At 61.1% G+C, this 12,717-nt stretch overlaps 1 protein-coding gene across 7 annotated transcripts in view; it reads right to left on the bottom strand.

Annotated features, from left to right (window-relative positions):
- Positions 1 to 9,761, bottom strand: part of COL18A1 (collagen type XVIII alpha 1 chain) — a 48,205-nt gene extending 38,444 nt beyond the window's left edge. For 5 of the 7 annotated variants that reach the window (XM_036850032.1, XM_036850036.1, XM_036850034.1 and 2 more), the window contains exon 1: positions 8,362 to 9,761. In XM_036850032.1, the coding sequence (XP_036705927.1) occupies positions 8,362 to 9,736 (1,375 nt within the window). In that variant the 5' untranslated portion in view covers positions 9,737 to 9,761. The remainder of the gene's footprint in view (positions 1 to 8,361) is intronic. The other 2 variants (XM_036850038.1, XM_036850040.1) reach the window with 1 other exon arrangement.
- Between the last annotated feature and the right edge of the window lie 2,956 nt (positions 9,762 to 12,717).

The raw sequence follows: 12,717 nt of genomic DNA, 5'->3' as shown, positions 1-12,717 counted from the left end.
CACTGGCCGCCACAGGAGGGGGAAAAACCACTGCAGGGAGAGGCGGGTTCACCAGTGGCTTCCCTGAACGCCCACACTGCCAGGCAGAGTGGGGACTTGGGGGCCGTGGTCTGGCCAAGGGCTCCCCCCAAGGCCTTTTCTCTCAAGACCCCCCATAATCTGGGCGCAGTCTGCCTCCAAAATGAGGTCCACCGGGAGACGCTCTCCTGGGGAGCGGCTGCTGGCGTGTGGGTGTCCTGACCAAGGTGCGGATGAGCCCCAGTGTGCACGCGACTGTGTGTGCAGGTGACAGCGTGACTGCGTCCGTGCGTCAGTGTGCGGTGGGCGCCTGGAGTCTGGCCCCCGAGCGCAGGGTCAGGCCGACCCGGGACTTCCTGGGACAAAGCAGAGGGAAGAAAAGCTGGACCCCAACTTCCTAAGACAAGCCGTGCCTTTCAAAGAGTCCCCTGAGGACAAAATATGACAAGAGAAGAGACAAGAGGCGCCCACACGAAGACCAGGGCTTTGGGTACCCGCCAGGCTGGTCCTTCCCAGATAGCGGCGTCTCTGCGTGGTCCCGACGTCCCACAGTGTGGGCTCCCCCTCGGCCTCACCCTGCCCCTTGCAGGTAAGACCCCGACGCAGATGAGAAGTGGGGAACAGCCAGGGCGGTGCAGACAGCAGCATCCGCGCAACAGTGGCCTGGCCTCAGCGCCTGCCCAGGGTAAATGGCCCCTCACAGGGGCAGGGGATCTTCACCAACACCCTGGGCTCTGGGAGGCCCGCAGTCACTTCCTGCTCAGAGACAGACACTGCCGCCCACCCAGATGGCGGCTGCTATACGGTCCCTTTGTATCAGAAGTGCCCAGGGCTCAAGTGTCCACTTGGGGAGATGCTCTAAGATTAGGAAACAGGACCCTCACCAGCCTGAGTGCCAGTGGCCCCAGTGTCCCAACTCAGCTGCCCCCAAAGTTAAACATGGATGTGCCCCAGCAGTGCCCTTCCTCCCAGGCAGCCAGAACTTTTCCAGATTAATTGAGAACACAAGATGCAGCAGCCGCTGACGTCCTGGGCTGGAAGACAATAGCGTGTTATCGGGACAGCCCAGGGACCCCAGAGATGCATGAGCAGTTCCTTTCCAAAGTTCTCCCATTTCCTCTCCATGAAATTCTCCATGGTTCCCATCGGGAGTAGGCCTCCGAATGCCACAGCCCTAAGATCACTGCTCCATTCTCCAGTTACAGGCGCCTTGAGCAGGGGATGTGGCCACACCTCCCTGCAGATCCGACAGCTGCTGTGCTGGAGGTGCTGGCCCGAGGCGCTGACCCAGCTGTCTCGGGAAGGGAACCAGTACCTCTCCAGAGAGCGAGTGCCCAAGCCAAGCTCTGGGAGCTCAGAGTTACGCCTTCCTGGGAACACAGTGGGTGGCACCTACATACGCCAGGGCCCTCTGGTCTGCCACACTCGCTTCAGATCAAGGAATCGGGGACTTGCTAGTTGAAGACAGTTTCCCTTTCAGCAAACAGGCCAGCCGGGACCAAGCGGGATTTAGCCCAGGTACTTAAGTTTGGTTCAACATTTGAAGATCAATTAATGGAGTCCATCACATCAACAGACTTAAGAAAAGTCACATGGTCCTATCATTAGATGCAGAAAAAGCGTTTTATAAAATCCAATGCACATTATGATAAAAACTCTTAGTAAACTAGGAATAAAAGTGAACTTCCTCACGTTGATAAAGACTACCTACTAAAAAACTACAGTGAACATCATACTTAATGGTATACTTAACGGTGAGAAACTTGCAGCTTCCCCACTAAAAGCAGGTACAAGGCAAGGATGTCCCCTCTCACCACTCCTTTTCACCGTAAGAGCTAATGCCGTAAGACCAGAAGAGGAAATAGAAGCACACAGACTGGAAAGGAAGAAATAAAACTATCATTCTGCACATGACATGAAAATCAAAATGCAGAAAACCCAAAACAATTATCCAAAAAATACTCCTGGAACTAGTGATAACGGCAAGTTTGTAGGATATAAGATTCATGTACAACAGTCAACCATTTTCTATATACCAGCAATGAACAAGTGGAATTTGAAATTAAAAACACAGTACCATTTACATTAGCACCCCCAAGATAAAATACTTATTTATATTTATACCAGGTATAAATACGACATATATGTGTACAAGATCTACATGAGAAAACCTACAAAACTCTGACAAAAGAAATCAAAGAAGAACTAAGTGAATGCAGAGATATTCCATGTTCATGGATAGGAAGACTCAATGATGTCAAGATATCAGTTCTTCCCAATTTGATCTATAGATTCAGTGCAATCCTAATAAAAATCCCAGCAAGTTATTTTGGGGCTATCAACAAGTCAGTTCTGAAGTATACAGAGAGGGAAAAGACCAACACACTACTGAAGGAGAAGAACAAATTTGGAGGACTGACAGTATCTGACTTTAAGACTTATTATAAGCTACGGGAATCAAGACACTGTGGTATTGGTGCAAGAGAGACAAACAGATCAATGGAACAGAACAGAAAGCCCAGAAATAGACCCACATAAATACAGTCAACTCATCTTTAATAAAAAAATCAAAGGCAATACAATGGGGAAAAGATAGTCTTTTCAACAAATGGTGCTAGAACAACTGGACATCACATGCAAAAAAAAAAAAGAATCTAGACACAGACCTTAGACCCTTCACAAAAATTAACTCACGATGGATCACAGACCTAAATGTAAAATGCAAAACTCCTAGAAGATAACATGGGAGAAACTCTTGATGACCTCGGGTTTGGCAATGACTTTTTAGATACAACACCAAAGGCACAATTCATGAAAGAACTGACAAGCTAGACTTCTGTGCTCCAACAGACACAGTTACGACAACGAGAAGACAAGCCACAGACTGGGAGAAAAAACTGCAAAACACGCATCAGATAAAGGACTGTTATTCAAAACATATAAAGAACACTTGAAACTCAACAATGAGAAAATGAACAGCCTGATTAAAAAATGGGCAAAAGATCTGAACAGATGCCTCACCAAAGAAGATATACAGATGGCAGTTAAGGACTTGAAAAGATGCTCCAAATCAGCTGTCATCAGGAAAATGCAAATTAAAACAACAAGGGAATTCCCTGACGGTCCAGTGGTTAGGACTCGGTGCTTTCACTGCCGAGGGCACAGGTTCAATCCCTGGTTGGGGAACTAAGATCCCACAAGCCGCGTGGCTCGGCCAAAAAATAAAATAAAATAAAATAACAATGAGATATCACTATACACCTATCAGAATGGCCAAAATCTGGAATATAGACAACACCAAATGCTGGAGAGGATGTGGAGGAACAGGAACTCTCATTCACTGCTGGTGGGATGCAGAATGGCGCAGCCAGTTTGGAAGACAGTTTGGCGGTTTCTTACAAAACTAAACATACTCTCACTATAGGAACCAGCAATCATGCTCCTGGGAGTCAAAAACTTATGTCCACACAAAAAGCAGCACATGGAAGTTTCTAGGAACTTTATTCATAATTGACAAAACCTGGAAGCAACCAAGATGTCCTTCCGTAGGTGAACAAATAAATAAACTGTGGCCCATCCAGACAATGGAATAGTATTCAGAGCTAAAAAGAAATGAGCTATCAAGTCAAGAAAAGACATGCAGGAAACTTGAATGCATATTTCTAAGTGAAAGCAGCCAATCTGAAAAGGCTACAGGCTGTATGATTCCAACCACATGACATTCTGGAAAAGGCACAACTATGGAGACAGTAAAAAGATCACTGGCCGCCAGGAGTCGGGGAGGAGGGACGAACAGGTGGGGTGCAGAAGATTTGTAGGGCAGTGAAAATACCCCTCGTGACACTATAATGGTGGATACATGTCATTTACATTTGTCAAACGCATGACGGAACATATAACACTAAGAGTGAACCCTGAACTTTGGACTCCGGGTGATTGCGATATGCCAGGGCAGGTTCATCAATAACAACAAATGTACCACTGGGTGGGGGTGTTGACAGTGGGGAACTCTCTGGACCTTCCTCTCAAGTTTGCTGTGAGCCTAAAACTGCTCTAAAAAAAGTCTTTTAAAAAAATTAGGCAAATGATAACAAAAAGTAAGCAAATATTGCAACCCTATTATCAGATAAAACAGAATTTAAGATGAAAGGCATTAAGTGGGACAAAGGGGATGGTAATTTTGACAATCCACCGAGATGTGATGAGCCCGGTACCACCCCGTGCACCCAGGATGCATGGCAAAAAGGGGAGAAAGTCCTCATTCACGATGCAGACCCTGGGTCTCTCTCCTGCCCTACTTTCCCGTTAAGATGGGACATAACCACCTCAGTAAGACAACCTGATCACGTGTCTAAGGAAAGTCTATCCTGTCCCTTCCTCACACATGGCAGTGGTCACCAAGTCCAGACAGCTGCAGGGCTGGGGAACCTCATCTCAGCATCACAGAGCAAACCAACAGAGAAAAAACATCTCAGAAACATGCAGGACTGGGAAGCATCCTAAACAAATGGAGAGGTGACCCAAGTCCCTGCGGACGTGCCGACATGTTTATAACGTTCAGATCTGCGCACACATCCACCATGACCAATCACAGCCCCAGGGAATGTTTCTGATGATCTAGGAGAGAAAGTGCCCAAGGGCATCCGAGGAGTCTTTGAAGAAGGCTACGCATTCCAAGTGGGGCGTGTTACCCAGCACCCAAAGCTGGGATGCACAGGGGCTCTCGGGCCGCCAGTCATTAACACAGACGTGAACAATCGAGGAACAAAGAAATCGGGAGGCTGAGCGGGGCCACTGGCCCTCCAGCGACACAGGGAGGCTTCCCAGACTCTGTGCAGGAAGAGGAGACTTTCAGGTGCACAGAACGTGATCCCACGTCCACAAAGCAGGACTCACAAGTACGTGTGGGTGCACACACGTGCACGCACACGCTACGGCAGCAGAATAATGGGCCCCAAAGATGTCTGTCCCGCAACGCCTGGAACCTGTGAGTTGTCACTGCACTCGGCAAAGGAGACTTTGCAGATGTGATTACGGTGACGGCCCTTGGGATGAGACCATCCAATCTAACCAAGAGCTGAGCAGAGAACCTCTCCCAGCCAGGGCAGAGAGCCAGAGAGACGCAGCCTGAGAAGGGCTGGCGGCACCACTGGCTTTGAAGGTGGAGGGGGGCCGTGAGACAAGGAACGCGGGCCGCCTCCAGAAGCTGGAGAAGACAGAAGCCGAATCTTCCCTGGAGCCCCAGAAGGAGCGCAGCACTGCAGACACCTTGCTTCTGGCCCAGAGCGACGGATTTCAGACTCCTGACCCCAAACGTGACACACTTGTGTTGACTTGAGCCCCTGAGTTTGCGGTCATTTGTCTTGGTGGCCACAGGGCGCTCACACACCACATGTGTGCAAATCCACAGAGACGCCCCCCACAGGGAGCCGTGTCCGGCCCTCCCTGGTGAGGCCCGGACCTTGACAACTGTGTTCGCGACTGGGTCTGGGATGAAAATCTAACACAGGGGAGAAGCAGCGGAGGACGCCGTGAGAGCCGGGGGGCCTCAGGGGCGAGGGAAGCAGGTGCAGGCGGTCCCGGGGCCAGCACGTGCACGGTGGCAGGAGGAAGGCCCGCTCTGAGCAACGGCCACGCTGCACTCTCCCTCCTCGGGACTGAGGCCGCTCACCTGCAGAACCTGCCCCTTCCAGTGGGGCCTCTCCCGACACCCCGGGCGCCCTCTCCCCGACCCCAGCTCCGTCCTCGCTCCCAGGGGTCAGTCCCCCCGCTGCCCACCCAGCAGGGACCCGGGAGGACCTGGGACGGACGCTGGCCCACCCGCCCCTGGGTGGAGGCCTCACTCCCCAATCTCCGGGGCCTGGGGGACAAGAGACCCTCCCGAACAGTGCACTCTCCCCACGGCACCACAGGGAGGGGAGGGGAGGGGGCCGCGACATGCACGGCCCACCAGGGACCGGCCAGGCCCGCCAGGCAGGGGGCGGGCACGGCTCAGGGGCCCAGCCTGACCGCAGACACCGACGGAGCTGCCGGGGCCTCGGCGGCGGCAGACGCCCTCCCCTCCCCTCCTGGCCACGTGGTGCTGGGGGCCCCGCACGGGGGTCCTCCCGACCACCTCCCCGAGCCCCACACCGCTGGCCGCGAGCCGGCGCCAGGGAGGAAGCCAGTCCAGGGGGAGGCGCTGTGATGGGCTGTACAGGGCCACGGCCTCGGGCTGCTGTGCACCCGTCCACGCCCCACCGGCCACTGAGAGGTGAGACGGCCCGTCTCTGTCCCGGGGTCTGCCACCGCCCTGCAGGACACACTTGAGAGGAGGGACGCAAGTGGTGGTACCGCGGGCGTGCGGGGCCCCTGCGGGCAGCTCTGCTGGGGCCTGGGAAGGAGGCAGCACCCGCGGCTCGGGCCTCCGCCCGACCGGCCCCACGGCCAGCACAAGCAGCCCCAGGACCTCCCTCGGCCAGAGCCAGTTTCATCCCAGGGCCGCCCTCCCCGGCCAGGCCTCCCCCCTCCGCCTGCCCCTCCCCCACTGCACACAGGGCTGGCCCAAGGGACTGGCAGTGGGCAGGAGGGGCAGGGCACTCCAGCCCCGGCCCCGTGGGACACCCCTGGCCAGGCCACAGCCAGCAGGGCCCCTGGGGGGGTGGACGTCCGAGCGGCCGACAAGAATCCCGCACGCTCCTGCTCTGAACGTGGCCTCAGGCTGCGGCCCTGCCAATGTCTGCCCACGCCCAGAGAGAAGTCCCCTTGAGGCCGCTCCACAGACGGGGCCAGCTGCAGTCAAGGAAATTCCACACCCCGCGCGGCTCTGCCTGGGCCCTGCCGGCACGAGACCCATCCTGCACCAGCCCCCGGCCCCGGGCCCACTGAGGCTGAACCCCCAACCCAAAGGGGACCTGGGCCCAGCAGCGGGATGTGTGTGCCCAGGGCTCTGAGTGGGCAGGCCTGGCCCTTCCCTGCTCCCTGCCCCTGCCCCGGCCCCGTGGAGGTGGGCCTTTGTGTGGCACCGGGGGCCCTCCTGGCAGGACACCTCCCCGCGGGGCTGCCCCCGCCCCACGCGCTTGGTGGAGACAGGGCAAGGCTGGCTGGGGGACGCGGCACAGAGGCTGCAGGGCCCGGGCTGGCCCAGCGTTCGGGTGTACCGGGCACTGACCGCATGGAGGGTGAGGGAGCACGCAGCTCGCCGCAGCCCCCGCCCTTGGCGTGAGATCAATGCCCTCCGTGCCAACAGCCCGGGCAGGCCCCTGCCTCCGCCCTCGGCCCCGCTCTCAGGGACCGCCACAGGGCCCGTGGGCTCCTCACGCGCCGGGCCCTCCCGGACAGCCCCCCCGCCCCCGCCCGGGCTGTTCCTGGACACCCTCCTGGCCATCCTGCTCACACGCAGGCCTCAGCCGCCGTCGCCCCTCAAGCAGCGTCCCCACCCGTCTGTCTGCAGAGGCCACGGCCCCACCCCCTCTCCTTCCCAGCCCTTGCTTTGCTTCCTCCTCGGAGCGGGCACCACCCGTCGAGGGCGCTTGCTCCTGCCCCGCCGCGGCCTGGGCACCGGCAGCCACCTCCTCGCTGCATCCCAGGCCTGGCCAGGGAATCGCCCGTGCACATCCCTCAGGGGCCCAGCAGAGTGACACCCCCTGTCGGGGTCCAGTGCAGGCGGCCCACCCCCACTGGCCCAGCTCCAAAGCCCAGTGACTTCGGAGACCAATGAGTGGGTCAAGGCCGCCCCCCACGGCACCGCGGTCGGGGGGGTTAGCAGTACACACACGGCAGGGCGCGGATGGGCCCGCAAGTGCAAACGGGGAGCGGGCTCCACTCAGGGGCCCAGCCGCACCCAGGGCGCAGAGGGGGCTGGTGGGCCCTAGGAGGCTGCGGCGGCCTGGCCTGCTCCCCTACCAGCCACGTGGTGACGGGGCGAGGTCCATGTGGGGGGACGTGGGGGTGGAGAGGGTCTGGAGCTCACGGACCGGCTGGGGGGGCCCCCGCGAGCCCCTCAGACTCACTGACCGCTAGATGGTCAAGACCTCTCGACCTGAAGAGCAGCAAGCCCCCCGTCCCTTCCGCCCCCTCGGCCGTGCAGGCTGGGCACAGTGGCTGGGAGCAGCAGGCAGAATTCGGTGGGCAGTCCCGTCGCCGTCCTGTGCCTTGGCTCCCCCTCCGCGACAGGCATGTGGCAGGCGACCTCGGAGCGTGGGGGACCTGCCGTCACGCACAGAACCTCTGGCCGCGAGCACGCCTCTCGGCCTCCGCAGACCTCAGCCTGCCCCCCAAAGGAAGCAGCGCACGCCGTCCAGCCTCCCGAGGGCGCTCGCCCGGCCGGACCGACGGGAAGGCGGGTGGCGGGCCGGCCGTTACCTGCAGGCGGCCCAATGAACACGCAGCGCCCGTCCTCACGGGCCGGGAGCGAGGCGCAGGGGAACGGCAGCCCGCGCCCGTCCAGGCGGCTCCAGCACGCGTCCTCCAGGGCCTCGCAGAACTGGCGGCAGGGCGGCGGGCCGGGCAGGGCGCCGGGGCCACAGGCGGGGGCCAGCAGCAGGCAGAAGAACCAGGCCAGGAAGCGGTGGCAGTGGGTCTGGAGGAGCGCCCCCCAGGCCCGGGCCGCGGCCTGCACCTCCTCGCCGCTCGCGTGGTGGAGGTGGTTGGGCAGCCAGAAGCGCCCGACGCCCAGGTGGCCACAGAGCGCCAGGGAGGGCAGTAGGGGCAGGCAGCGCCCGGCAGCCCCCAGCAGCGCGGAGCTGTCGGCGAGACCGGGCCCCGCAGGGTTAGCCACGCGGGGGACCCAAGCACCCCTGTCCCCACTTAGAGCCACGAGTGCGGCGTGAGACAGCTTGGCAGAGGGGTCAGAGGAGAGAGCCCAGGGGCCAGCGTGCGCTCCCGGGGAGCCCGTCACCAGGGCAAGCGGAGGAGGCGTGCGCGTGCGGTCATCAGGGCGTCGGTGCCGCTGGCCGGGACGGGCTGCCGCGGGCGAGAGTCCCTCGCTGTCCAGCTCCTGGGGCCACCCCGGGGGCGGCTGGCTTCCCTGGGGAGGGGCCCCGGCCCGCGCGGAGGACAGAGAAGGTCTACCTGGGGATGGCGGTGGCACCGCAGGCTCCCTGAGCAGGGCCCGGGGCCTGTCCGGGGAGGGCGGCGGCTGGGTGGGCGCAGGCAGGGTGCCGGCCTCGGTCCTCTGGGCGTCCGGAGAGCTCGGGGCCCCTGTGCTCAGCCAGACGGTGGTCCCGCCGTCCTGGGGGCCGCTGGAGGGTCCCGGGGTGGTGAGGGGGTCCGTGGGGTTCCCGGGGCCTGGCGTTCCCGCCGTGGCGGAGCTCTCGGTGGGGGTGGTGTCGTCCCACAGCTGGACGAAGCTCCGGATGCCCAGAGCCACGTTCAGGATCTTGGCTCCGACGCCGGCAATGTTCTCCTCCTTCGTGTCCGGGCTCGCAGTGGAGACCGCCGAGGGGACAGCGGGGGCCTGGCCCTGGCCCACCTCCGGCCTCTCCAGAGGTGGCTCAGGGCTGGCAAGGGCTTTCCACTGCTGGGTGGGGTCATCCTGGGGGGCCACGTGCGTGGTGGTGTCCTCTGTGGGCCGCACAGGTGAGCTGCCCGGGGGCGTAGAGGCCGGTGCGACCGTGGACCCGGCAGCGTTACCGGGCCACAGCCAGGACATCAGGTCAGCCCGGGCGGGCGCGAGGCAGCAGGCAAGCAGCAGCAGCAGGCCGCAGTGGCCGCGGCGGCCGCTGGGGTCCGGAGCCATCAGGCTGTGTGCACCGCAGGGCAGCGGGCGGCCTCTGCTGTCCAGAGGCGGGGCCAGCCCGCCCCCGCCTCCCGCCCCTGGGCCCGCGGCCAGCTCCCCATTCATGCATCCAGGCGGCTCCTCCTTCTACCTTCCCCTTCCCGCTCTCCAGGAGGAAAACAGACACGAGCCTCCACCCAAGGTGACAGGCCCCCTCGAAAACGTCTCACACCTCCTTAAAGCAGCCACAGATGCTCCCTCCACCAGAGGCCAAGGGGCACTGACAGAGCGGTAACAGGACTTCCCAGCTCCCTCCCCGGGCCCCCCCAGACTGCCGCCGAGTCCCTGCCCCGGAGCGTGGGCACGGGTGGGCTCCGGGCCAGCACCCCGCGGCCCCCTCCAGGGCGGGGGCGCTCCTGGGTGCTCTGGAGCTTTGGGAAGGACCCTCCTCCTTGCCCTGCAGCCTGCAGAGCCCAGACCCAAGAGAAAGCGCCTGGCACAGGTCCTCGGGGCGTCCGTCCTGCGCGTGGCTGGGAGCCTCAGGACACCGGGGTACAGCCCCCGGCCCCCCGTGCCCACCATGCTCTGCCCTTGGAGCTTCTCTGACTGACAACAGCCCGGAAGCCTGGCCTCAAGCCACGGCTCTGGGGCAAAGCTGGAGCTTAGAAACCACTGGATTCGCTGTGAGTCCGTCCTTCTGTTGCAGCTGCTGCCCTGAGACGGTAGCTTCCCGTCCCTGGGGGCTGCTCAGAGTCACCTGTTCCGCAGCCTGCCCAGCTCTGTCCCCCCGCAGACGCCCGGCCGCCCTCCCTCCATCTCGCCAGAGAGCACGCCTCTTTTCAGCTTTCGCTCCTAAAACCTGCTCAAATGCACCGGCCTCTGTCTCACGGGCTGGTACCGCGCTCCCCGGCTGACCTGGCCAGTGTCCGAGTTCTCATCAGCGCTTAGCTGAGGCCTGAGGGGGTTGCTGATGAACTCCTGAGAATTGCTCCAAAGGGACAGAGCACAGCAGTTGGGAAGCGACAAAAGGCAGAGGAAGATTAGGGACTCGGTGAGACCAACGGTAAACAGACAGACAGACAGAGGTCCCCCCGCCACTCCCACATCTCAGAGCTCAGCCCGTGTGCAGGGTGGGTGGCTGGGGGATAAGCCCTTCACGCAGCCCCCGGGCGCCAGCCTCCTCCAGACATCACCGGGCGCCCCTTCCGGGGGTGTCCCACTCTGCGGACCGCTCCGGAGACCGGGTTAGCCAGGCCGGCCTGCAGCTGGACTCTTCCCACCGAGCCCCGACTCCTTCCCTTCATAAAACTTGAGACAACACAACCCTTCTGTCCAAAACACTATCGGATGCTGCCCCGTGGCCTGAAGTCCCGCCAGCGCCTGCCTCGGGGTTTGGGGAGAAGGCCCGGGCTCCGGGAGCAGCCTTGCCTGGGACTCAGCCTGTGCGGGTGTCTGACCTGGATGACAGCTGCTCCCTCCCCACCTGGCGCCTGCCCGCCAGGCAGGGACCCGGCTCACGCCTTCACTGTGGCAGGCACACCGCGTGGTGAGGAAACCTCGGCCCGGAGACCAGAGGCTCTGGGTCCCAGCCCAGGAGAGGGGGATCCCGAGTGGAATCCAGGCGGCCTCTACACGCGCCCGCACACGCCTGCACACGCCCAACACTCGCTCACGCAAACACACGTGTTCCCTCCCGCAGGCTCGCGTCATCACACGCACCCTCACACATCCACACACACACGCACGGGTCTCACCACACGTTCCACGCCAGACCCCACGTGCGCCCTGCGTGCCAGCCACCCCTCTGTCTGAGTCCCCTCGGAACCCCATCCTCTCCAGGCTGTGGCGGGGCCCCCGCTCAGGATGCCGAGGACGCCGCCGGGGAGCGCTGGCCGAGGGCGGAGCTGGGCCGTCTGGGATCCGAACCCACGTGTCAGGACAGCTGAACAGCGGGCCCCCTCTCGAAAGGCGGGGGGCACCCTGTAAGCCGAATCTGGGCCCCACCGTCCATCCCGGAATTCTGAGAAACGCCTAGAGAACAGTTTCTTGCTAGTCACTGCCGCTAATGTGATTTTATGCCTAGAAGTCTCTGGAAAATCTCAGGACAGATATTCCAAAGGCCCTTCCCCTTCTCCAAGCACGTTCTGGAGAGGAACTCTGGGCCCTTTTGAGGCAGAGCCCCTGAGCCCATCAGGGTGGGGCTGCCCTTGTCCCCCCGATGGCACCGTGCCCTCAGTTACTCCCTGGGGACCACTCGCCAGCCCCCAGCCCTGCATTCACTTGCTCAACTCACGCTTCCCGGGAGAGCCAGGAAGGCGGAACCGCGGGGGAAAGGGGGATGGTAGCTGTGACCCCACTGCACTGAGCGACACACCACCATCCAGTGGGCAGCCCCTGCCCTCCCCGCTCCAGACCTCACCCTTCCTGCCCACCTTCTGGAGGCCGCGGTCAACCCCCGGCACTCCTAGAACGTCACACGTCCACCTTCTCTGGAAAACGTCAGCACAGCTCTGCCCCAGGACTCGGCTCCCATCAGGAAGCAACCTGCCGAGGTGCTGGTCCGTGAGGCTCCCTGCACACACGTGCCCACACGTGCCCAGGCTCGCATGCACGCGTGCACACACGTGCACATGCACACACACACATGCATAGCCCCACATGTGCACACGCTCACATGCACACTCACACGGACACTGCAGCACTCGGAAAGCCTGAGGTGTAGACCAGGCTCCCCCAGCAGGCTGTGGCTGCAGCAGGCCCCGCCCGGGCCCAGCCCCTCAGGGACACGCGGGGCTCCGGTCCATCCGTGCGCAGGGTCCCGTCAGCACTGGTCCCTATGGAGTCTGTGCTCATTGTGGAGGTTGGATAATCTCCCTGTCACTCGTGGGGATGGAGAAGGAGGGGAAAATGGGTTTCGAGGGAAACCATCTGAAATGACTGAAACACAAATACCTCTGGGTCAGGTGCCACGTTTCTGAAAGCACTTTGTTCTCCAAGGCCGG

Source organism: Balaenoptera musculus, chromosome 4, assembly GCF_009873245.2.
Source record: "Balaenoptera musculus isolate JJ_BM4_2016_0621 chromosome 4, mBalMus1.pri.v3, whole genome shotgun sequence".
NCBI lineage: Eukaryota > Metazoa > Chordata > Mammalia > Artiodactyla > Balaenopteridae > Balaenoptera > Balaenoptera musculus.
This window is presented reverse-complemented; position numbering and strand designations above follow the sequence as displayed.